The 24,363-nt window shown below is 45.9% G+C and overlaps 2 protein-coding genes across 10 annotated transcripts in view; one reads left to right on the top strand and one right to left on the bottom strand.

Annotated features, from left to right (window-relative positions):
* The window catches only part of LOC122385645 (sarcoplasmic calcium-binding protein 1-like), a 35,399-nt gene extending 26,994 nt beyond the window's left edge, over nucleotides 1-8,405 (top strand). For all 9 annotated transcript variants that reach the window (XM_043374036.1, XM_043374037.1, XM_043374039.1 and 6 more), the window contains 2 exons: nucleotides 1,927-2,030; nucleotides 7,900-8,405. In XM_043374036.1, coding sequence (XP_043229971.1) covers nucleotides 1,927-2,030; nucleotides 7,900-8,028 — 233 coding nt within the window. In that variant the 3' untranslated portion in view covers nucleotides 8,029-8,405. The remainder of the gene's footprint in view (nucleotides 1-1,926; nucleotides 2,031-7,899) is intronic.
* A 363-nt stretch (nucleotides 8,406-8,768) lies between these two features.
* LOC122385644 (sodium channel protein Nach-like) lies at nucleotides 8,769-19,172 on the bottom strand. The gene is made up of 12 exons (XM_043374032.1): nucleotides 18,843-19,172; nucleotides 18,432-18,647; nucleotides 16,343-16,490; nucleotides 15,907-16,043; nucleotides 15,536-15,647; nucleotides 15,040-15,151; nucleotides 14,666-14,833; nucleotides 14,244-14,297; nucleotides 13,481-13,686; nucleotides 12,994-13,109; nucleotides 11,818-11,909; nucleotides 8,769-10,460 (listed from the first exon to the last, which is right to left on the bottom strand). Exons 2-12 carry the CDS (start codon nucleotides 18,617-18,619, stop codon nucleotides 10,315-10,317), a joined length of 1,479 nt encoding a protein of 492 aa, XP_043229967.1. The 5' UTR covers nucleotides 18,620-18,647; nucleotides 18,843-19,172; the 3' UTR covers nucleotides 8,769-10,314.
* Between the last annotated feature and the right edge of the window lie 5,191 nt (nucleotides 19,173-24,363).

Below are 24,363 nucleotides of genomic sequence, written 5' to 3'. Positions count from 1 at the left end.
AGGAAATGCGACGAAACGACACTGGAATAGGACGGAAGGAAAACGGAGGAAACGAGGCTGGATGGTGCAATCACGACCCTTCTCGGGCGTCTGGGGACCGCTGGTCAAAGGTTAGCGACCTGTGTCGGCGGTGAAGCCGCTCGATACTGGTCAGGGCTCACACGGAACCAATGCGTCTGCCGATCGGACAGACGCCGGCCAGACAGGCCGATTTGCACTTACATAACGCTGTTACGCTGAGGAAGACGGAAGAAATCGGATCCGGGGATATCAGGAGTATTACATAGATAGATTGTCGGATAAAGTAGGAATGAGTGATGTGGAAACTGGAAGAGATTATGTGGAAAGAAGAAAAGACGAAGAGATGAACTCAGAAATAGCCTCATGGTAGATGCTTCCATCCATGCGATCCCGCATTATTGGTTAAAAGTTGATTTTCGGGAATCGGGAGCCATCACTTTTCGGGAGAGTGATATTTCATCTTTATTTTATTTTTAATTTATTAGGTACATTTTAAACATGCGCTTATAAGTCATAAACTCTTATGTTACGTGAGTCGGCACTCCTAGGTCAATCAATTGAATTTTTCATATCCTTACAAAGGCCAATATTCCCACCCAAGCACATTTTTTTGCGTGCGATTAACAGCTACATCTCCAAATCTCTGCCGAATCGTCGTCAAGCTCTGTTCGTTCGTCTCAAACTCTGCCGGAGTTTCGGCGCCGGTGGCAATGGCGGCGGCCGGCGCGCTGGAAATGTCACCACTCTGCGGCGTCTCCTTAGGGATAGGTCGCCGGTCAGGTGGGCGAAGGTCGCAGCAAAAATGCATCGCCAAACACGTGCCGGTTCGCCACGTGACACGTCAGTAACGAGTGACAATGCATCGACCACATGTGATGCACGTCAGCGAAATAGGTCTCATTGTTTTCGGCATCAATGGTTTGACGTTTTTCTTTCCATGAGAGACAGGTTGTCTTCCCTGTACCTACCAGTGCGGACATTGGTATAGCATGTCCCTTTTCGTTTCCTGTGTAATGTATCTAAATGTCATCACCGAATTTCCCCTTTGCATGTGTGCCCCAGCCACGCATGGTTGTCGTCTTCGATGGATTATGATAATTATAATTTTAAACTTCCCAGAGGGAGCTGATGGACGGATATATCTCGCTCATGAGCGCTCAAGAAGTTCTTGCTGTCATTTTTGCATCTGTTTTTGTCTTCGATAGCATCAAAATAGCTCGGTTTGGAACAACATTCAGCGTTAATTTAGGAATTTTTATACAACTAAGACACTCGTTATCATTTTTTCTTGAGATGTGTGTCATAAACTCACTCGATTGAATAATTTAAATTGACATATAGAGTGTGTTAATGACCATGGGCCTATGCGATATCACAATGTTTAATGCGTATGCATCCTTATTTTTACATGTTAATCCCACGGTATTCATCAATTAGCTACCTGACTGAACGCATAAATCCTCCAAGATTACTTGTTAGCGTTGATTGTTGAAGGGTTTCAGTAGTTATATCCACCAAATTCACCCTCACGGACTCTCCGTAGCATTATCACCACGAACGTAATTCTAAACCTGACGTTATGACTTTTGCAGGTCACAATGCGCACTGTGCAGCTCATGGCGACATGGTGACATGGACAATTTTCTTGTGCGCCTTGGATGCCGCTGCTTTTGCTGCTACATGGGTGTGACAAATGACATTCCATCTGCCTTCTGTACGGTGCCGCATCGTTTGTGCATTGACCTTTGTTGACAGCTACACTGGAGCAGTTCCTTTCCGTTATATCGGCTCAGCCATGCTGCGAACTCTCGTCGCCCCAGCCTATCTGATATGTATCTCAAACTGTATCCAGCCTGTGTAGTAAACACCCATCGACCACTGACCGACGCATGGGGCCGTTTACAGGTGACGGTCTGATTGGAATCGAGGAGTACAGGGTGGACTGCTGCAGTCGACAGGCCTACAGCGAGCTTACAGAGCTCGATCAGGGATACGAGAAACTCTGCAGCGTGAGTAACTCAGGGAGTGGGTAACTGAAACTGAGAGTGAAACCTGAGATCAGGAAAAACTCTGATGAGTGTAAGTACGGCTCTCGCGGGATTAAGCGGTAGGTTTTGCCTTTTTACATTTTCAGCTATATCTCAGAAACTAAACGATATACGATGAAGTCATTTTAGAGGATCATGGCAGGCATGCATACGAATAAATCGATAGCATCTTCAACCCTTAAAAGGTTAAGACGAAGAAAATGTAGCCGGAAATTTACTAAATTTTAACCGCTAAAACCCGCGAGAACTGTAAGTACATAACGCAGACGCTGGATAGGTATATGAGAATGAGACCGCTGAACTAAATCGGTGACGCGAGAAGCAGCACGTAACACATCACAGTCAGCCGTGGTAGAATGTCGATTCTCGCCCCACCGAGCCGACAGACGTGGCGTTCCAGTGGCGAGCTGGCGCCCCCTCTCCTCCCTTTCCTACTCGACATCTGAGGAGCGCGCGGCGCCGACCTTTAGCGACCTTTGGGTACCGCCCACCGGCGAGACGGACCTGGCGGCAGCAAACCATCGGCCGCCAGCCAACTCGGAAACTATCTTAGCGTCAGTGTCGCCTTTAGAAGGAGAGATGGCCAATCAATGCTCGCTGGACAGCGGAGGACAGTCGCGAGTTAGTTGGGTAGTTGGCTCCCTATTTCTCGCCTGATTAACTTAGTTAGAGCTTCCTGGAATACTGGGCCCTACTTGCTCATCATTATTCATAAACGTTAATTAGCAAACTGGAGTCAATAAGGTCAATATGCTTTATGGACATGACGATACGTAAGTCGTGGACGTCGAAGTTGGAGGGTTTCAGAACCCAGAACTAATCAGCTTAGTAAATAAAATAACTGACGTTATTTTTTCGTTTGCTCTCGGTGGACTTTCGGATAGACTTTAGCCTAATTGTATGTCGAGTTCGCTGTGACTGTTTATCAGCCAGCATTCCTCGAGAGTGCATCAGTTCTGAGCTTTGAAATAAGTTAAACCAGGAATGGCGACACAGATAGGATGAAGAAGGAACGTGATATCAGTTGAACGCAGAGTCGGAACCCTGGATGAGCTGTGGGGCATGAGAGTTATACTCTGTGCCTAACTCGCATCAACCTATACCTACGTATGTATTACATACCTTGGCGTTTTGGAACATCGCTCTAAATGTAAACAAGTTTCCCGATGGGCCATGATATTGCTTTAGGCGTTTTCCTTCCGCTGATTCGCTTTATATATATGAACGTAACGCACCTCGCGCCATGCGTTCTCACAGTATGCGTGACAGCTCGAGCACATCGCTGAGTAATGCCTCACACAGGTGAAAACCGAGACATTTCGCAGTCCGAACCGGCCGTGCTATCCGTTCAGAAAGTTCGCCAGCAAGCCACCGGCAAGCAACACACCAGCGAGCGGCGCTGAGGGTTAAACTGCTGCGCCAATATGTGCGACCCGTCCCCCGACGCGCGACGGTCGTTCCCGCTAACGACGACGGCTCTCGGGGGAGTCCCCGTCACCGGGGCCGACGTCGGATGGTGCGTACCGCTCGGGGTCGGTGTCAGTTTGTGCGTGCCACGTGGGGATCACCAGTGGTCAGCTGTGGGTCAGGTGAGGGTCAGGAGGTCACTGAGTCCCTGCGGGTCACAGCGGGTCAGAGAAGGTCAATGAGGACTGGAATAGGTCATCGTAGGTCATAGGGATATGAGAATGACCGAATAATGAGGATGACCGTTTCGGGTCGGCCCCGGTCAGTTGGGTCAGCCCGCTGTGCCCCGCGGTGGTTGCGGTGTCCAGTCCCTCCTCCGTACCTGTCTGACGGGAACCGCCAGCGGTCGGCGGGCGCACCGCGGATCCAATCAATACGGAGCACAGCACGCTGGTCGCGGCCAGCCACTGCACAGTGGGCCGATATGCCATTCTAGCGCGACAGGGCCTGGATCTTCGAACGGAACCCTTGATTTTTCCCGAGTAATTCACGTAAAAAGCGGCCGATCGCAACGAAACTTTCAGTACCCTCGCGATAACTACTTTTACAGCTAAGCTGAAAATTTCATGACCCTGACCTTCATGATCTTTGACCTGTGACCTTCTTTCGAGACCATGTTTGGCCGGAATCGCGATTCAGCGTATGTCGGCTTGCATTAGCCGCGGGTTTGCAGTCTTTTCTTGGTTTAAAGCGTTCAAACATGGGATATTATGTTGCTCCCATGCATTAGAATGGGTGTCAAGGTCACCAGAAGGTCAGGTAAGGTCATTGACCTTTGATGACCTTGGTTCACTTTTTCGAGTTTTACATGTTTCTAGGCTAGTTTTTGGAGCTGAATTCGAATCTAGCAACCATTTGAACATTTACTATGTAGCTTTGGTGCCTTCGTAACATGTTACAAAGCTGTCAGAGGCGGTTGCCACCTACTGCAAATACCCGGCAAAACCCTTACTAGTTGACCTGACCTGACCTGACCCGACCTGGCCTAAATGTATGAAGACATCATCTATGACCGTAAATAATATTATATTCGTGATCAGCACCCAAAAAACCCATAGCAGCCACCCTTTACGACGTTCTAACAGGTCCCGATTTTCCCGACTTTTGGGTCATTGACCTGACCTGGAAGGTCAATCGATGACCTAGGACCTTACAATTGGGTATCATCAGCTTCCTCTTGTCACGGGCAACACGCTCGTCTTTTCCGCGAAGCTCTAGCTCGATCAGGGGCGAAACGGCGGGGGGTCCAACGGACCCCTTCTATACGTTCGCGGCTGGAAAAACACCACTAGGGGCGAGGGTTAAGCCAAATCTGAGGGCTTATTTCAGAAAGACCGCTAAAAGAGCAATTGAATGCACTTTTCCGCAACGATGTAGCTCTATTGGTCCCCGATGTAAGAGCCGGTTTTCGATAAATGTTGATAAATGCAACATTCTACCTTTGATGACCTCTGGTGACGTGACCTTTGACCTGACCTAGAAATGACTAATTACTCCATCTGGAATTTCGGGCGCTCTTTCGAATGCCACTTACTACGTGTCGCCATGTGGCCCAAGAGCCGAGTTAGAAGGGGAGTGTTCAATCAACACCTCCCGGCCCGGCGCGTTTGACGCCGAGCACCGGTCCGGCGCGGGTTGATGTTTTTGGCTGCTACATCCAAAGTCGCAAAAAGTCGCAAAAAATGACTGTCGGATCTTGTAGTGCAATGAATCATTGACATGTAGCGAGATTTTCGAAGCGGTACTCTGCGAAACTTTTTCTTAAAGTCTATTTGTGTGTGACATCAATTATTTGAAATTGTATTTTCGTTTTTAAATCTTTGCGGTGCCTATACATCATAACCAAGTAAGAACTCGCCATTTTCGTGTGGTTAGGTGTGTTCTGCAGACCCGGAGCTATCGTTTGATGTATATAAATGTGGAATTCCTCCTCAAATTGTGATTGTTTTCGTGGATCAAAGATACGTTGTCGAAGAGTGCGGGGGACGAGTTCGGTCCAAACGATTCCGAAGTTCGTGTTTAAGCTGAGTTTTCGCCATGAAATAGCCATTGTGTTGGAAAACAAAGACCACAGCAATGTAGTATGATCATTTTTGAACAAATTGGTATAGGTTTCATTGCACATCCACAAAGTTCGATTTTTTTACCCATGTCGTGCTAGACCTGGCGATCGGCCCTGTGTGCACTGGCTACCTGTCGCCCGCCACGAGCTGTAACTCGGCCGCCTCGCGCTCCGCTCTGTAACTCGGGCGCCACGAGCCCTGTAATTCAGACGCTATACAAGCCCTGTGCTGTAACTCGAAGAATGGTGCGACCAACAGCCGTCACCCAGCTTGGATGGAGTTCGATGCAATAGCTGGCATCTCTTCGGTCCCTATGACGATTTTGACTAGTGTCCTTGTAACTGATGTCCAGCAGTCGCACATGAAAAACAAACTCAACGTCTTACGAGTATAACTCGGGGATTTTGAACCATAGGTGGAGAATTGTGACCAGCTGGGGGTGCTCGGGCGCAGCAAATCCGCCGCCGCCTAGCGGTGACCTTGACCCGCGCCGCCCGGCCGCGGCTCCAAAGCCAAGCCGGCGTGGCCGGCGTGGAATTGGGAGAGCTCGAGCACCCCCAGTCCAGCACAATTCTCCACCCGTGTTTTGAACTGCATGCTAATGAGCTTTATCGTCAGTCTACAATAAAAAATCACCGCACCTTACCGGGCTTAATTTCGTCTTTTGCTGTCATCAGAAAAGGAACACTAAATTTCTTTTACAATAGAAAACAGTAATAGGCACTTTTAAGAAACTGTTTCTTTTGTTAGAGATTAATTTCAGGTGTCCTCAGTAGCGTTTGATTTCGCAATCCACAATTCCACCTTTTCTCACCTCACCTGCCACCATCAAAACAAAACTCTTACACCTCGCCATTTTCTCGCCGACGCTCCCGATCATTTATTCTCCCGGTAACCTGACCTGTCCCTCATCCCCATCCTGTGACCTGGCGGCGCTCCTTCACCGAGCCCCCTCAGCGCTCCCCTTCTGCCGGAATGCGATCCGATCTTGGCCGGCCAGCCACCGGTGCGTCTCCTGACCACGGACAAATTGGCATTGTTCGGCCGCCAACACGACTGTTGTGGCGCGCCCATCGAACGGCACGCCGCCGGTGGTATTTTTACGAACGCGGCTCACTTCGCGCCGCTCTAAAAGTGACCCGGTTCAAAGCGGCCGCCGGTGCAGTCAGCAGTGGTTCGGAACGGTGTATTGGAATGGTAGCTAGAGCCAGGCCACGTTCGCTAAGGATTAGAATACGAGCGATTTAGGTATTACACGTGAATCCATGCTAATATTATTGTCAGCTCATCTGTCTGTTCTCATTGGCTGAATTATTTTATTGCCACTCAAGACGCTTTCTTGTCCCCGTAGGAATGTTTTCTGTGATCTTATGGGGTTGAAGCTTTCTTAATTTTCTTTTCTTCTGAAAGTAAAATGGCCACTGGCTACTGGTCACTCACCAATACATCTCCAAGGAGCAGCCAAAGGCTAATCTGACACGTTTTTGCAGCCAGACTGTGTCTGAGCTGTTCCCTGAAGTCGCCACAGCCCGCTGATAAAGCCACTAGCCCGTGACGCTGTTTCATCCATATTGGCGGCGGCCGAGGCGGCCCCGGTGGCCGGCCGCTGCCATATACGGCCACCGGCCCTATTGCAGGCCGTCCCCAGTGGGAGGCACGGGTTTGATGCGCATTATTACTGGCCGCCGCTCCCGTCTCCCAGCGGACTAGCGACATGGAAAGTCACCTCCCGTAGCCGCCGGCGGCGACGGCGTAATCGGATTACGCAACCACTGCCTCCGGGCTACCGAAATCCAATTGGGAAATACATTAGGGGTCAACTGGCGAGAATAAGCTGGGATCAAAATCATTTCTCTTATTGTTTTCATTATATTATTTAACAGGAACAGGGAACTTCCTGGGAAAGTAATAGTGCATAGTTCTACATACACTGGAGGCGTAGTTATAAACAATGGCGTCTAAAAAACAGTCTGCGTTTGCGAACACCAATCAGAACATCGGAGCCTGTTTGGAAACAAACGAAACACGTCAACCTCTGCCATTTTCTGTGTCATTTGTTAGTCGAACGACGCGAGCTGATGTCTGTTTTGTCTCCATCTGTCAGTTGGACAGTTTAACGCACGGCCGACTGCCAGCCAGCTAATTAACGATGGTCGGGCGTGTCTACACGATAAGCCAGTGGCACCCACCCGTCCGGTCGCCGTTAGAGCGATAGCTCGTCCATCTTCCCGTTGGCAGTCACATGACTCGCCTGTCTTCCCGTGAGCGGCCGTATGACTCACCCATCTTTTTGTTGGCAGCCGGAGGACAAGAAGAAGGGCGGCATCGACATCAAGCGCTTCCAGGAGCTGTACGCCCAGTTCATCGGCAACCCTGACGAGACGATCGGCGCCGTCTACCTGTTCGGGCCGCTGCAGGAGCTCAGCTAAGCTGCCGGAGCTCCGAGAGCTGAACTGCCGTCACGAACTGCGCCGGGAGCCGGACTCCGCCGCGTCCGCCGAGCTGACTGTCCGTCGGACCGCGAGCCGCCGCCGCGCCGCGCCGCGCCGCGCCTCTGCTCTGACCCCACCTCTGACCCGTGTGTGTGCCCGCGGCGCCTCGCGCTGCAGGCCGGTGCAGACGAGCCGGCGGGTCCTGGGACCAGCGGCGCGGGCCAGGCGCCACCACACCGGCGCGGCACTCAGACGGCGCTTTATGTGGCTCTTTGTGAAAACGATGTTTCTACCGTACTCTCATTAGGCCAATTGGTTTATGTGCGTACGTCACTGTTGATTGTCAATGCCATAAAATAAAATTAACCCAAATTGACATCAAAACGTTTTAAGAATGTTTTCTGTGGTCATTGACTCTCCCCTACTCTTGAACTCCTATAAAAACCCCTTTCGGAATCCGTGTCACGTATACCTAATTGTCTGGTTTTGCATCCTTGCTCAGTTAATACAACAGGACATTTGTGAAATATTGAAGTCAGGAACGATTTCCGATCAGTTGTAGCTAGTTAGTACCTTAGGAAAAAACGACTCATTGATAGGTATTGTTGAGCCGCACCTAACTATACCGACTACATGAGGACAGTGCGACGGCATCTCTATGAGCTATGAAATTTGAAACAGTGAGGCGCGGAGGAAAAAGTTCCTTGTATATTAAGAAAAAAACAGAAACAGCGCAATATTTAAAGAAATATTTATTTTATTATAATGAAGTGTAGAGTGAGGCACACAGATCAATAAAGATTCATGATGTTGTGGAAAAAGGCACACATGATTCATTTAGCGACGAGTATGAACAGTCCTTTTATGATATACGCTTGCATTGTAACAGCCCATCATCAACGAAACGTATCGGCGCTATCTACATCTTTTGACGCCATTTTGTAAGCATGCTTTATTGCTTATCCATGTGCCTGCACACCTTTCCCACAGCTATATTCTATACAGGGTAACAAGTTCATCGACACTTAATCTTAAATACATAACTAATAGATCAAGCTTACGACACATGTTGCTTTTAAAATTGACATGAAAATAATCACAATAATGATATCAATGATTTGATAATAACGCGAGTATTTTCGTTGTTTGTTAAATATTTGAGCAATTATATCGATATGACATCGGGCGGCATTGTTTTGCTTTTCAGTGCTAGTTTGCTTGAGTACCGGTATCACATTTCAAGTGTGGTGTCGTTTGTTTACCTGTAACAAGAAAGGACGAAAAGAGGCGAAAGAAATTCGAACATGATCATGAAATTCGAAAGTTATTCGAACATGATCAATGAATTCTGAAATTGCTAAATGTGTTCCGAGTCCTTTGCAAGAGCTACACAAGGACATATAAGGGAAAATAATCTTGAAGCCTGGAGGCAGTCCAAAAATATCTATTGGTGAACTAAAGCTCTTTTGCTCGTGCCCTGCACCACTACAGTGAGTGTGACTCGATATCGCAATTTAGTGCATTTGACATGCTTCTAAGGCTATCATATCACATTGATTTGAGTCAGCACACCACGTCCAAAAAAGATTGACATTAAGAGCACTTATTAATTTTCTGTTAATCTTTTTCATCCATAAATTGTCAGCGTTAGGTATTATATCTACTTTAAAGTTAGAAAAACATTTAAGATTTGAAGCTTGAACTTTTAATTTATTTGACTTAATTCGTGTTAGGTAAACACGGTCGGCTAATTTTAAAAGTAATGTTTTGCTGTCTTTAGAGGAGAAAATAAAAACAGGAAAAACCTACAAATTTAATTTATTTTGCTGAGTGAGGCGATGGACATTTCAGGCTAAAATGAGCTTTTCAGTCGACACCCGCCATTTTGCTGAAATAATTTTTACGACAATTCCAATTGAATAGGATCAGGTGACAGAAATTATTTCACGCGTAAAATACACTTAAAATATGTGATAAAAGTGTAGAATGCAAACAACCATCAATATCGCGGTATCGCACACAGCTACCTACTACAGGTAGCTGTGTGTTCATTCATCAACTATCGTCACCGACCAAAAGTAGCGCGAGATAGGCGTTCGAAGTCGATCGGTAGCTAACAAGGCTCTGCAAAACCTTGCTTGAGTCAAACGCCACCCACTGCTATAGAAGAGGTCCCCTACACAACCCCACGAGTTCCTGTCACACTGCATGCTGGGACTGGGACAATCATAATGGATCGACACATTTCTTCTCAGCTCGACCTCTGCTCATGCCCCTCCATTATTATCCGGGTTGTTTTGTGACTGGCGTTACACTTTGTGTTCCCTTTGTGTCGCCCTTGAAGTGGTTCAGAATGAAGAAGTAGATTAGCTCAAAGACAGAGACGATGGAAAATCCCATGAAGAGGCCCAGGAGTCCACCGATGTTGGCTGGAAAGAAAAGTGAACAAGCACTGGCTTACACCAGAAAACGATATCATGCCACAAGGACTAGCGCTGCTGTTCAGAAATAGGCCCAGGGAGTAGACAGAAGGTATACAGATAGATAGGGCCAAAATAAAACGCTGCACTGTACTGACTGCTAAAGCTATCGACTCGAGTTTGACTGCCCTCTATTGAACGACGTGGAACTACTAGTTGGTGAGGGCAGAAGAAGCACGATGTCTTATGCTTCATGTTTGGGGCCTGTGTAAAGTCTGTCATTTAATATTGACTGGGATCGGCTAAGAGTACCTTTTAAATAATGGCATCATTGCAAATAGGGTAGACCGGGGCAAGTCGCCCCGCCGAGGTAAAACGCCTCACCGATGTTTCTCGGAACTGGCAAGGTTCTGGAGAAACAGCATCTCTTCTATAAAACGTGCGCTATATGATCATTATATGAGCAGACTGGAAAGAAATTGTGATGACTCTTTAGGGAGATATAGCCAAAAATGTGTTTTTGGAGTGATTTTTATGTTTTGTTGTCAACTTATGCATCATGGCGTTCTTTTATGGTCCACATCAGGTTAACGACTTTTATGTATTTTGAACAACTTTATCTAACGCTTATAATGGCGGGTTGGTTCGTGTTAAATTATGCCCTGCTGGAGTGCAAGGCGTTGTTCTCTGACAGAACAACGTGATGGGGTAAAACGCCCCAGTAGGTCGCGGGGCAAAACGCCCCATGGGGCGTTTTACCTCATGTGTTGTTCGGACTACCCACTTCCTAATGTTCGGTAGCTGGCTAACAGTAAGTTTCTATGCATTTATATGTACTTTTCTCAGCAACGGGATGGCAAAGGGAGTATTTTGTTCACATTTCCCTTGCAATAATTTATTATTTGGCCTTATGAGGCAGGTGAAAAACCTGCTCATACAATAGTGTCATAGCTGAACACCTGATAGGATGGAAGGAGCTAACTTCAGTGCCGTGCTTCCCAAGGTCTATCAGACCTCTCATATAAGATTTAAGTCAACTAGCATGTTTAATCTTTAATCTAGAGTATGGGGCTTCTTGCCCCAGGCCGTGGGGCGTTTTGCCCTGGGGTTGGGGCAAAATGCCCCATTTGCAGTTGCTTCACAAATCACTTCCTAGCTAGGAGTCCGATCATAAGTGAATGAATTTGAGGTGTGGAATTTAAAGTAAAATGTCCAAAGAACGCATTGAGCACAAAGTTAGCCTTCCAGGTGATGTGGGACAAAAGTTATGTAGCAAAATAAATTATCTGGGGCGTCTTGCCCCAGGCTACCCTATTTCAAACTATGTGCCCACACACATTTTCCGACTTCAAAAAAGCCAGCTTACCGATTAGCTGATCGTTGGTGAAAACGACATCACGTTTGTAGCGGGTGGCCGAATTCGTCTTGAAATAAAAGTGAACCTTTGCCATGTTTTCCCTAAAAAATGAGGTTGTCAGCAAATGAACATGAGCATTTGTTAGGCGTTTGCGTAGTCTTGCTAATGAAACAATGTCGACGCAATCAATCATTTCCTCTTTAAAATGTTGCAATAAAGTTCTGACACTTAAAATGTGCGCATGAAACAGCATAAAATTAGGTAACTTAAAGGTAGTGTGCCACCTTTGAAAGATTTCCCATTTTATTTTTCCTAGGATAAGAAGCTTCTGTTTTTACCTAATATCGCAAAAAAAAAATCAAAAATGCCGCCTGGAATAGTGCCTTTTTCGCCTAAAAGTTTTTCGGTTTTTAGATATGTATAACAACTGTAGTGGGCTCACCTGCAAACAGGCGTCGGGCAACAATCGCGAATGCGGCGCACTTGTGACAATAAGCAAAGGTCATTATAGTGTTACGACCATACGACGTACGGGAATGAGTTATCAGCTGTCTAATCGTAGACAACACAATGTCGAGCCTTAAACTGTAAGCCCGTATTGGTATTGTTTCTTTTATTTGGCTGTCGAACATTATTTATGGTTTGAAATATTATTTTATGTAAAATAATTGATATGAAAAAGCCGTCTTATAAGTTATGACCCCATTTCACCACACGCAAGTGGCAGAAATGACAATGATCAGCTGACGCATTTTTCTTGACCGAAGTCAGAGCGCGCGGCCCGACGCACCACGCGTATTTGGAAATTCCGACCTCGACGAGCATCAGAAGCCACCTAACAGGCGTGTTCGAAACCGCAGGAGATGATGATGAACGGGTTTATCGAAACTTGATTGGATGAGCATATCGGTAATAGCGATTTCAGTGTGTGCATTTATTGTTCATAGTGGTGTGAAATGTGGTTGGGGTACGACCGACAACCCGTCGGGGCGAATTTCGCACTGGGGTACTCAAAATTTGAAGAATTTAAGACGTTTCCATGAGTTTTGAAGGTATGGATAAGTTCTAAAAATCCGGTTCTCCTTATCTGGGCCATTAACTCCATACGGTCCAAGAAAGCTGGCACACTACCTTTAAGTGAAGACGTTCCGTTGAGCCGGATGGCACACGTTCATGTGGTCTTACTGTGCATACTGGACGGCCATGTCGTACAAGTTAGCCGACAGTGTGGCGTTGGTCGAGATCAGCTCCATGGTCTTCCCACTGGTCACCATAGGGCAGTGCGGCTGGATCATGTCGTCCTGCACCACGGAAGGGTAACATCGGGTAACAGAGAGGTAATGTCAGGTAACTGTTATCAGGTATAACAACAGAAGGCAACAACCGGTCAACTTCTTCGATCAGAAGCTAACAAGAAGCCGCAGCTATTCACCCCATTGAATCTATTCTCTCTCTCGACCGTAAATACAAGTATAATAAAATAGCACATTAAACCATAGCTGTCCTTATCTGACCGAGCTACATGCAAGAATTTATGTGCGCCTATTCAAGTGTTATTTCTATTTCATCATTGTCTTAGTGCTTATGCCTGCAACAACTCATGCAGAGTTGGAGGGGTTGGTGGGGTGGGGGTTTGAAGGGGTCATCATGTCAACCACGTTATCCCTCTCACCCATTCTCCGAAGTTGTTTTTATCGACGGCGAAGCAGATTCTCTCGAGGATCGCCTGAAAGGTGTCCGTGAAGGCGTCGTTTCTGATGAGCTCCGGGCTGGGGAACTGCGAGCTGGAGAGCTCCGTCCAGTACTTGGTCTCGTCGCACGCAGGCAGACAGTTGTCCCAAAAGTGGGTACTCAGCTCAAAGTCTTTTGATAGTCGTTCTGTGGAGAACGCAGATAGACCTATGTCGTTTCTTCAAAGGAGATTTACAGTTCTAATGTGGTCTGGATGGGATGGAAGCGGCGTGTAAAATACGTTTCATCTTTATTTTCTTTGGTATCATTGCTTTACATATTTTAACTTTGCTCGATGTTAAGTCAGTGGTTGAAATGAAAGCTCACAACATAAAGCTAGTTTGCACCTTCGTGACTTGTCTTTCTGGTAAAGTTTCATCAATCTAAAAAGCAACTATTTGGAACTGCAGCTCAAACATGCATTGGGTTATTCATCGCACAAATGAATAAATAAAGAAATGCATGAATAAATAAATAAATAAATAAATAAATAAATAAATAAATAAATAAATGAATAAATTGAAATGAAAAAAGCGTTATAAGTTGAATACAATACACTGCAACGTTATTGCGAAAGAGCGCTACACAAACGGCATGATGCGCACTTAAGAATTTATAACTGGTCCATGGTGCGAACCTTGAACCTTGATGCACTGATCGATGGACCTCTCAAACGAGATACCTACCTTGCATTAGAATCTTACCCAAATAATTATGCAGACAGGGCATGTCATTTTCGTGGCATAACTCGCCATTGCCTGAAACGATAATTCAAGTCACCAGATCTGGCCAATGGATTCACTTTCCTGCACTACTTAAACCGACTAAGACTACCGTAACGTTTGAAGTTGATTATATGGAAATGAGTAGCATTTTATGATACTCCATTAGTGAGTGGTAGAGACATAAGGTGGATGCAATTCATTAATTTTGACATACCTACTTCTTGATATAGCACAATGATAATTTTGATTAAGGTATGTTTCACTCATGAAAATGATCATTATCTGAATAGGTCAACTATCGCGAGTCCTACAATCATCAGCGAGTTGCATTACCATTATAAATGACGTAGAGTTGGCTAATTTAGTCGCCATTTTAAACGTCCATCATTTCCGATGCTTACCTGGCATATAATACGCGACGCAGCCGCACTTTTTGTGCAGTTCTTCAGCTTCGTGACTGATGAGACAGTTTGCCAGAGTGTATATTGGAGTATCGGTAAACTGGAGCTTAACTTCATCTTCTTTGAAACAATTCCTTTTTTGGGGGGTGAACTTCTCAACCGCTCTTTCTGTAATAACCATAAACGTAGCCATAAAACATTGCTAGCTTAAGTAACTCATACGTTAGTTAAGTCGTTATGTTCATGAAGCTCTGGAAACATAAATAAATACCCTCTAAATGTTTAAAGATATTACAGAATGAATATTTTTGCAGACTACACTTGCACCTTAGATTGTTGATCCTTGCACGAGCACCCGTACTAAGCCAACTCACTTGTTGTAAAAGTCTGCTCAGCCCCGACGGCCACGAAGATCTCCTGACCGGGAGGCACGGCCATGCCCCGCTCCCCCACCTCGGGCTCGTCATGACTGCCGTGCACCAGCAGCTGAAGCGGCGCCGGACAGATAAACGGATTAACAAAGTATTATAAAGCAAAGCATTACCATTCATCGCTGTCTGATCTGCATTTCCCTTTCACGCTGAGCCTAAATACCAAAAAGCTATAACATTCTTGCTGATAGTTCGTTGCTGGTTCTTAAATATTTGCTACGTAGATACTCGTGCAATGCATGTTTTTAAAGGTACGGAAGCTGGAACACTTAGCAGTTAGCGCACTAAATTAATGCGTGAATTATATAAAAGCTAACAGCGATGCACGTTGTCTCGCTCTCGGCAGCTGCTGTTCAGGCCTTTGTGTTTGTGCATCTTGTGTGTGTGTGTGTGGGGGGGGGGGTTAGGGTTTTAATGCACTTTTTGCAGCTGCTCTCACCTTGAACCCTACGGAGAGAAAATTCGACATGAAGTACTCGTATCGTCTGGCGTCGATCATCACCGTGAGACCGTTCGTGTCCCCGGCGCCCGAGTAGCGGATCTCGTCCTCCCTGAAAGTGGAAACGTGCTCGGACAACAGAAACAGGTGGGATGAATGCCCTCCAGGCCCCCAAAGGCACGTCCCAGAAACGATCGGCTGACATACGTGATGTTTATTTATAAATACAATGCATACCTACCTATAAGCAAGCCTGTTTTGACATTTTGAAATGATAACCTGCAGGCTAAGTAGACCAGCTGGAACTTGCGGTCTCTTCATTTTTCTGTCTCAGTATCTAGTTTCGGTAAAACTGCATGCATATTGCATACCTTGACACGTTGTATACTGCGTTGAAGAGACAGCAGAAGCCAAAGTCTGTCTGATGCGTCTCGAACAATTCCGAGCACGGATAGTTGGTGCCTCTCCACGAGCATTTGAACATCATCTCTTCACATGACGGCGCCGTCTGTAAACGTCAAACAGTTCAAACTCAAGATCAAACAATATTTGTGATCGATGTCTTACAATGGTGTCCCCTTCACGACTCGAATATCCGATTACCTATGCTACATAACTACATATTTGCTATGAGGGGCTTAAACTGAACACTAACGACTAATGCTAGCAAGTGTTTTAATTGCCTATGACATTGTGTGAGCACTTTAAAACCGTGCGTCGTACTTGGCCTGTTATAAAGTGACAAGAAAACTCGAATTCTGCGCTCAGTTTCAGCAGCTGCTGCCGTTAATGTTACCCATGACTCACCAATTGTATGACTTTTTTGATCTCCTGGTTCGTGAGGTGTTCGTCCTCTTCTTGCTCTGACGAGCATAGTCCCTCGGTACAGCCGGCGTACACCATATCCAGGATGCTGGTCACGCGGCTCAGCCACTCCTCGGCGTCAAACCGCTCACTGTCGTACAGAGGAAGCACTGCTGTTATAGCACGGACCTGCTGTGTTGGCCTCTGTGCATATTTAGACAGAAGGGACATTCAACAAACTTTTTTCTACCGTGTTATTATCGCACCCTTACTAGATTGGTTTCTTAATTGAGCCTGGATATGAGATATAAAGAGCCTGGATATTTTTTTTTTTTATAAAATAAGTCCGAACCTCTTGATAGGAAGGATTCACAAGGACAGAGCTAAGCGAAGCTTGTTGCGGTGACCGTGCCCTCTACCCTCCGATCGCGCAATTCCAGTTTTATGACAGAATTTAGAGTCCAAAGTTTAACGTGCGCACATAGCCGCGCACGGCCGGTCCCCTCACTGACTTCGCCTGGCTAAGGCCTGCCACCAACCGCAGCCATAACTGTTAGGAGTGGAGGCCCATAAATGTCAAGCGCCCGTCGCGCTTCGAACCCGGACTGTTATAACCGGGAACGCGTGCTCTCACCACGCGAAGTCCAACGCTCTATACCAACTGAGCTACGGGACCGGATATATATGAGGAGACCAGAGCCTGGTTATGATATGCCTGGAGATGCAACCTTTACTGTCAGGATGACTCACCACCTGACATGCCTCATTAACCCGCGCATGACTGGGGTATTTTCCATAACGCGAGTGACTAGGTGGGGGGGGGGGGCTCTGGAGAGCCCCCCCCCCTCCTATCTCCGAAACTACTGGGCCGATCGTCCAAATTCAAACGGCGTCTGATAGCCCTGGAAAAACTGTCGAACGAAACCTATTTTCATTAACCTCGAGGTCACCGATGACGTCACAGGTCAGGTCAAAGTAAAAATTATCGGCATTTCTGCTTGTTCACAATATAGGCTCTGACCGCCGCGCCGGCTGACAAGTCCGATCAGGCTCATTTTTGGCTTACGCACTCCTTGATATATGCCTTAGATACCCTGAGGGTACCGAACTTTTACTTCGAAATTTTCAGGTCAAGGCCAGGTCATCCTAGGCCACGAAAATTGTATGTCATAAATTGGTCACGTGACGCATGTTTTATGGTCCATGTTACTCGTAGATTTCGAAGACAATGTCGTCTGTGTCATTTGAGGTCATTTTCAGCTGAATTTACTGGAGGTCAGGTCACTTTCAGGTCAGAAAAGGTCAAATTTTGAAAATGACATTTTTTCAACAAAAAAGGTGCCTATCAGATGCAGTTTGAGCCAGGAACACGATGGTGCCATTTATGTTTTTGTACGATGTCAAAAACGTACTGAAAAATGGTTTTGAAAAATATATAGGTAGTTGTAAAATTTTGACAATAATGTAAATAACTTGGTTATTTTTAAAGAAATTGGGCTAAAACTGGCTAGAGTAGTTCATTAGTATGTGTTCTATCACATATATTCAGGTTTTTGCGAAAAATAAAAAAAATGAAAAAATAAAAAAATATACTTCTTGTAATTGTCAAAACATATTTTTTAAAATTTGCAAAATTTCGAAAATTCGAGATAGATGTTTGATATCTACGTGTATTTGTAGTCCACTGATGCAAAGAAATTGGATCTAGCTTTAAAACTAAGCTCTTGAGAGCGTTTGCCGTAATTCAATATTTTGCATCGATATCAGCCGACATGACGTCACTCTGACGTCATTGCCGGCCAAACTATGGTAGCTAGAAAGTTGAAAGTATTACACAAGGTGTCAAATTAATGCCGCTGAGCGTACCGCAAGTTTCGTGTTGATCCGTCAACGGTTTAGAAGATATTGCCGAAAAACGGGAGGGGGGCTCTGTAGAGCCCCCCCCCCGTCATGCGCGGGTTTATTAATCTACCTACCAAGCACCTTTTAAGCCGCTACATTTCCTCACCGTCTAACCGCGGTCTCACTTCCTCACGACCACGTTCTAACCGGTCTCACTTTCCCACCATGTCCTCCTCTGAACCATTCTCACCGGCCGAACACCTCCACCTGGCTGGGAGGGATGTGGTTCACGTTGATCTTGTTCATGTTGCAGATGGTCAGTGCGGGGAACGGCACCTTGTGAATCGGGTACTCGGTCGTATCGATGCTGATCAGCGTCGGCGAGTTGATAAAGTTGTCGATCACGTTGAAGATCAACCAACCAGCCGTGATAGCCATGCCTAGCAGCACCAGTATCCAATAGCATCTGAAAGGACAACACAGGTAGCCGACATTGAACATTTAGCGGCAGGTAAATGATCATAGGAAGATTAATCAACTTCCGTCATTGCATGTCAGTGGTCAATTACTACTGCCTATGCAAGTAACCATGACTGCGAGCTGACTATAAAAATGTCGTAATTTGACGCTTGAAGAGTTGACCGAAAGCGAGTTTCCGTACCGTTTCCAGCTGGTTTCGCGGCACGCGTACTTCACTCCGTGCAGCGACGTTTCCTCGCAGTAATCGCTGCCGTGCTGCCTCAGTCGACCGCAAAAGCTCTGCAGACAAACAGACAAACAAATGCAAACAGACAGATAGTCACACGGGAGGACGGCTATGCGTACGCTCGCAGGCGAGCACCTTCGATTGCGAGTATGATTAGAGTTTTGTTATTGTTTTTTTCGGCCCCATTGCCATTTACGTAACTATATGCATGTTGTTCTAAGTCAATTACAAACAACAAGCTATATAGCGTGTACAATGTACATTACGTAAGCCACTTTACAGAGTGATATTGTTTGCAAGTTCGTAAGCCCGTAGGATATTTTCCTAAAGTGATGGCTAAAGACACGTGAGGGACCATAATCATCATTCTGTTGTCGGAGGAAGCATCAAATAACACCAATGTGTTTGCACGGCTGTCCATATCAGTCGGAAAGGTGATCGTGTAGGAATCGAGCAATGCTGACCAATCATCTACAGTCCCAAGTGGCGCATTGACCGAGCCCTGTCCCCTCCCCTTAACTTAGTGCGCTAGTTTGCCGTGACTCGGGAGTTTTGCAACGGACAATTTCGCGAAGCGTGACAGGTAGCCGTCAACTTTTGGCGGACGTTTTACCATGCTGCCGGATACGGGGTAGCATTTCCGCCGCGTGAAGCATTTGATTCAGAGGTAGTGTGGAAGTGGGTGGATGACAGATCATTAGGTATTTCATGGTTTGTGTGTCAACTGAATGCGTTCTGTCACAGATAACAGTAGTACTACTGTTATCTGTGGTTCTGTATGTTGGGAAGTATTGTAGGAGCGAGTGAATCAGAATTCGTTTCGAATCAATTTTTCTTTTAAAACCATACATTCAAAAACAATTAATGGACAATATGACGCTTACATTCCAATGCATTAGGTGAGGCGCCCTTTTAACACTATAGCATGCGATATTAGCCGTTTTCACGACGGCCACCTGGTACACATCTGGTGCACATTTGGTGCAGATTAGGTGCAGATTTGGTCAAAGTAGGTTCAGTGTGTCTCTTAGTAGCTATCAGCTAGGGTTGCACTAATTGTTCATATGCCTGCTTTGTCATATTATCAGAAAGTATCATCGATTAAAACACTGAAATAAATGCATAAAATAAAAAATATTTGCTGTAAAAGAGATTAGGTGCAGATTTGGTCAAATTAGGTGCACTCGCCGGATAGTCCGTCGTGAAAACGGCATCATTCCAACATTCGACTCTGACGACAAGATGGTAAGCAGTGTCACCATCACCTCAGAGGGGAATCATTCCCGGGAATCGAACCTGCGGTCGCTGGTTTTTCCGCTCAGCTGTCGACTGTTCTGTGGGCCGTGACGCGGGTCGGGCCCAGTCGTCTCCTCGGCCACCCATCGCTGACCGCGTGACGAACACCTGGATTTTGTCGCCGTGCATTTTCTGCAACAGAACGTACCCCTCAAAGTCACGGCGGTAGCTGCTTAAAAATAAATCTGAAATAAAATCTGACACTCGCAGTAAAGGATGATTTGCACCCCGACAAATGTGGTGTCAATATGCGTAGAGTTTTATTGCACTTTGCTATTTTATGGGTTTCTGTATCTCCTAAAGCACCTTCATAAGCAGGACTAAGCGCGTGTGGGGCGTGAGCCATTTATTCTTCTGATGCAATCGTTCAGCTAGTTTAGCGCAAACGAAGTTGCGAAGTCCAACTGAATGGTTGGAACTTGAATGATGACCATTTATCATAATCGCATTGTTTCTTTGCGATAAGCGACCTACCTCGGCATTTTCGCTGAAGGCACGCCATAAACGGCCATGTCATTCGCTCATCGATAAATACGGCGAACTGAAGCAGAATACCACAGGGAACATACAAAAAGGAGCAAAAGAGTGAAATGCATTCAACAGTCAACATTCGTTACTAACATATTTTAATGTGTTATTGCTGCCTTTGTCTGTTTAGACCAGGGGTCGGTAGCCTACGGCCCGCGGGCCGGATCCCGTCCGCGACCATCTGACGACCGACCCAAACCAAATACCTAGCATTCTGTTTCGGCCCGCGGTTCCTACAGAAATAAGTTTTTTATACATGCAAAGGTGACTTAGGTGTACTTTGGCACAATAGTTCTTCCTACACATACCTATTTCACTTTACTTTTCACTTGAGTTTATTAGTACCATTTCGAAATACCTCTGTCTAATTCTAGACAAAACTTGCAAAATTAAGCTTTGGTCAGTAGCTGTTTCTAAACAACTGCTGGCTACGAGCATTGCCGCCAACCACGCTCACCATACGATCACCATCCGCTTACCATCCGCTCCGATCGGCTTCGGCAGTCAGAAACGGGCAGACGTGCAGATGTACGTGCAAACGCGGTTACCATACTATGTTTCGACCCGCCGGCTGCTTCAAAATCTCAAATAGCCAGGTACCCAAGGAAGGTTGCCGACCCCTGACTTAAACGGAATGTACAATACATGCGTAATCGGACTTCAATCAACTCGGAATTGTAGTCGGAAGTTGTTACAGTGTATTTAATCCCAAAAGACATCCCCTCGACATTGACGAGATCATAAGCGGCGAAACGGGGAGGGCACCGGGGTACCGTGCCCCCCTTTGATTTTGGCATTTTAACATTTGCCCTTTTTGGCGTTGCATGGAAAGAATGAGACTAAAAATCGGCAGTGCCCCCCCCCCCTTGATTGAAGGTGTTCCGCCGCCACTGGACGAAATCAACCGACAGCATCCTCTTTCTTATACAAGAATGAAATGTTAGATAATTTACAAAACTTATATGGTGTTTCGAATGTTTCAAATATCTTCTCTTTTACCTCAGTGTTGCCCAAAACGGAAAACGAGAAACACCGTCATATAACTTGAGAAAGAAAAAGAAAAGATGCTTCGTCAAGATATCGTTCTATTTGAATATCATTTTGTTGTTGATCAATATCCACAAACGCGCTTAAGTCCCTATGCGATAAATACATGAACTTTGCACACGGGTAGCTACTACATAAATACTGGGGAATGCGATTCATTCATCTAGTGAAGCGATTCACCATCCAGAAAGAGATACCTAGTTTCTTTTATGTCCAGTTAAGAGTCTAAACGCTTCGGTGATATTTTTATTTACTTCGCTTTAATTACGCAGACTGAGACATCTTGTACTAAACGCATTTGAAAGGTAGGTAACACCATGTAACACATCATTTTAAACGCTCGCCAATTTACATTTACAAGCGAATTCGCATATGCGATGCGGTATCAGATATATCTATATGCAATACAAATAACAAGAATTGGGTGCCCAAATGTCCGTGCATGTGTCCACTCGAAGTTTTCCACATTTCATACCTTATCTTGTATGCTTAGTGCCGATCTCCAGTCGGTCTGCAGCGCAGTCCAGTTGTATCGTAGGCGCAAGCATCTACCTTCCTTGACGAGCCGACGTCATCTGGTCCGTCAGGCTCTGCTGGCCACCAGGCTCTCCAGTCTCCACACTGCCCCACCCCCACTCAAACCGGGCACCCAAACACTCCGTGAGTGACCCCGGCGACCCAGACCGACCGCCGCCGGCCGTCGGGGGTCACTGCCGCTCCGCTCCGACACGGTCACTCGGCCGGTGTGACTCGTGACGCGGCCGCACACCGGCTGTCACACGCCAGGTACTCGTATCGCGGCGGAGCTCCAGGGCAACCGCCCGTTCCCACAGTTCGCAATGCATACCTATAGTCGAGGGGCGAACCCCTGCCGCTGCCGCCGCACACGTCGCCCGGCAGTCGTACTCAATGGCGTCCTCCGGGCGTTCTCATTGTAAGATGAATGCATTTTCTCGTTAGGTAGGTATTATCTGGCATCGGATTAGTTTTTGTGAATGAAAGGAGCTCAAGTAGAAAAATGTGTCGAAAATAATTGAAATGATTGTTTCGGTCACCTTTTGAGTTCAGTAAGCGACTTTGCCACCAGGGGAGTGACATGAAGGTCCTACTGTTCCTCTTATTTTGACTTTTTTAATCGACTTAAAGCCCTGAGCTCTCGCTTAGTAAGGGCAAAATGGTTAAAAGGCCGGTTTGCTATCCGTAGCGAAACCTAGTTAGCAAGGTTCTGATTCCGAAACGTAATTAAAGGAAAAGGGCCACCTTCGTGAAATATGAAGATATCGTTGTTTTTCATTTTGACATTATTATTTTTCATTTTCTTTTTAAAACTGGTGCCAGAAGTGCACAATTCGCGAAAAAGTATTTAAAACTATTTAACATATTGGTACTATGTTGATACTCTCTACGGCACCTACTGTATGATGGCATAGCGATGACGTCACACTCAAGCCAATCAGCGTTCAAAAGACAGACTCGTCGGATTGTGTCAGATAACCTGATTGGTTAAAGCTGAGCTGGTTGGAGCTGATTGGTAAAAAAACAAAGCCTCGCCGCGGGTGGCTGTATTGTCGGATAAGAACGCATTCCTGGGATAAGGACGCATTCCTGGCGTATTTTCTTTTAAAATTGCCGATAACTACGAATGGAGGCCGAAATCGGCCGTAAGGAGGTAGACAGATAGGTTTTCGGACACGGGCTACAAGATGGCTATCTCAGTTTCAATCCCCATGTTAAAGGTGGCCCTTTTCCTTTAAATAGTTATGTCTTTCAAAATTTATCCCTCAACATGCCAGCGGATAGAACTTAGGCAAATAGAAAGACCTTAGGCAATAGGCATATATTTTTATCGAGTGCTAATTTGCATGGTTACCTACCATTCTTGTATACAATGAAGCGACATGGTTTTTAACATTAGTGCGACCCTCACAGAGACGGATATAATTTATTTTTACCTGACCTGAGTTAATTTAAATGTCCACTATCCAGCCCAAGGCCAGGGTCATGGTCTGACCAGAAAGACCACGTTGTTTACACGCATCAGTCGATCCACACCTACCTATTTATTAAATGGACGCATCGAACACATGTTTGCCTCGAAACAATGTTACAACATGAAATGGATATACTCGTATGTTACGGCCCGTTCGAGCAGCCGTCGGTCCGGCCTGGCCGATCCTCCGATGCATATTCCAATGCCTTAAAATCGTACCTATGTAGGAAGTTTAGTTTATAAAATTATCCGCTCACTGCCATAAATGTTCATGATAGAAACCGTAAGTGGATTTTAAATGTTTATATAGACGCACCATGCCAAAACATCTAAAGCAAAACAGGGGGCATGAGAAGATGCACTGGCAGTAACGACTAACATCAGTTCTTTAGTATCGGGAACATACGCAATTCCAGCTACAACATACGCTACTGCAAGCCATACGACGAAGAAATTTGTTTGTTATAACTCATATGGAGTTCTAACAGAAACAAGTTTTAAAAGCGTCTTTTGGACTGTTAGGTATTTCAGTTTAATTCATAGTTGTCAGACACATAGGCGGCGGAACGGGGAGGGCACCGGGGCACCGTGCCCTCTTTGATTTTGGCATTTTAA

The sequence above is a fragment of the Amphibalanus amphitrite genome, unplaced genomic scaffold, assembly GCF_019059575.1.
Source record: "Amphibalanus amphitrite isolate SeventyFive unplaced genomic scaffold, NRLGWU_Aamphi_draft 000226F_arrow, whole genome shotgun sequence".
NCBI lineage: Eukaryota > Metazoa > Arthropoda > Thecostraca > Balanomorpha > Balanidae > Amphibalanus > Amphibalanus amphitrite.
Note: the sequence above shows the minus strand (reverse complement) of the source record. Positions and strands in the feature narration are given on the sequence as shown.

Coding starts and splice junctions, on each gene's coding strand:
- LOC122385644 (XM_043374032.1), bottom strand. CDS start 18,619: ATGGCTATCACGGCTGGTTGGTTGATCTTCAACGTGATCGACAACTTT. Junction 14,298..14,665: donor CGTCGCGTATTATATGCCAG/GTAAGCATCGGA, acceptor TTATCGTTTCAG/GCAATGGCGAGTTATGCCAC. Junction 11,910..12,993: donor ATGGCCGTCCAGTATGCACA/GTAAGACCACAT, acceptor CTCATTTTTTAG/GGAAAACATGGCAAAGGTTC.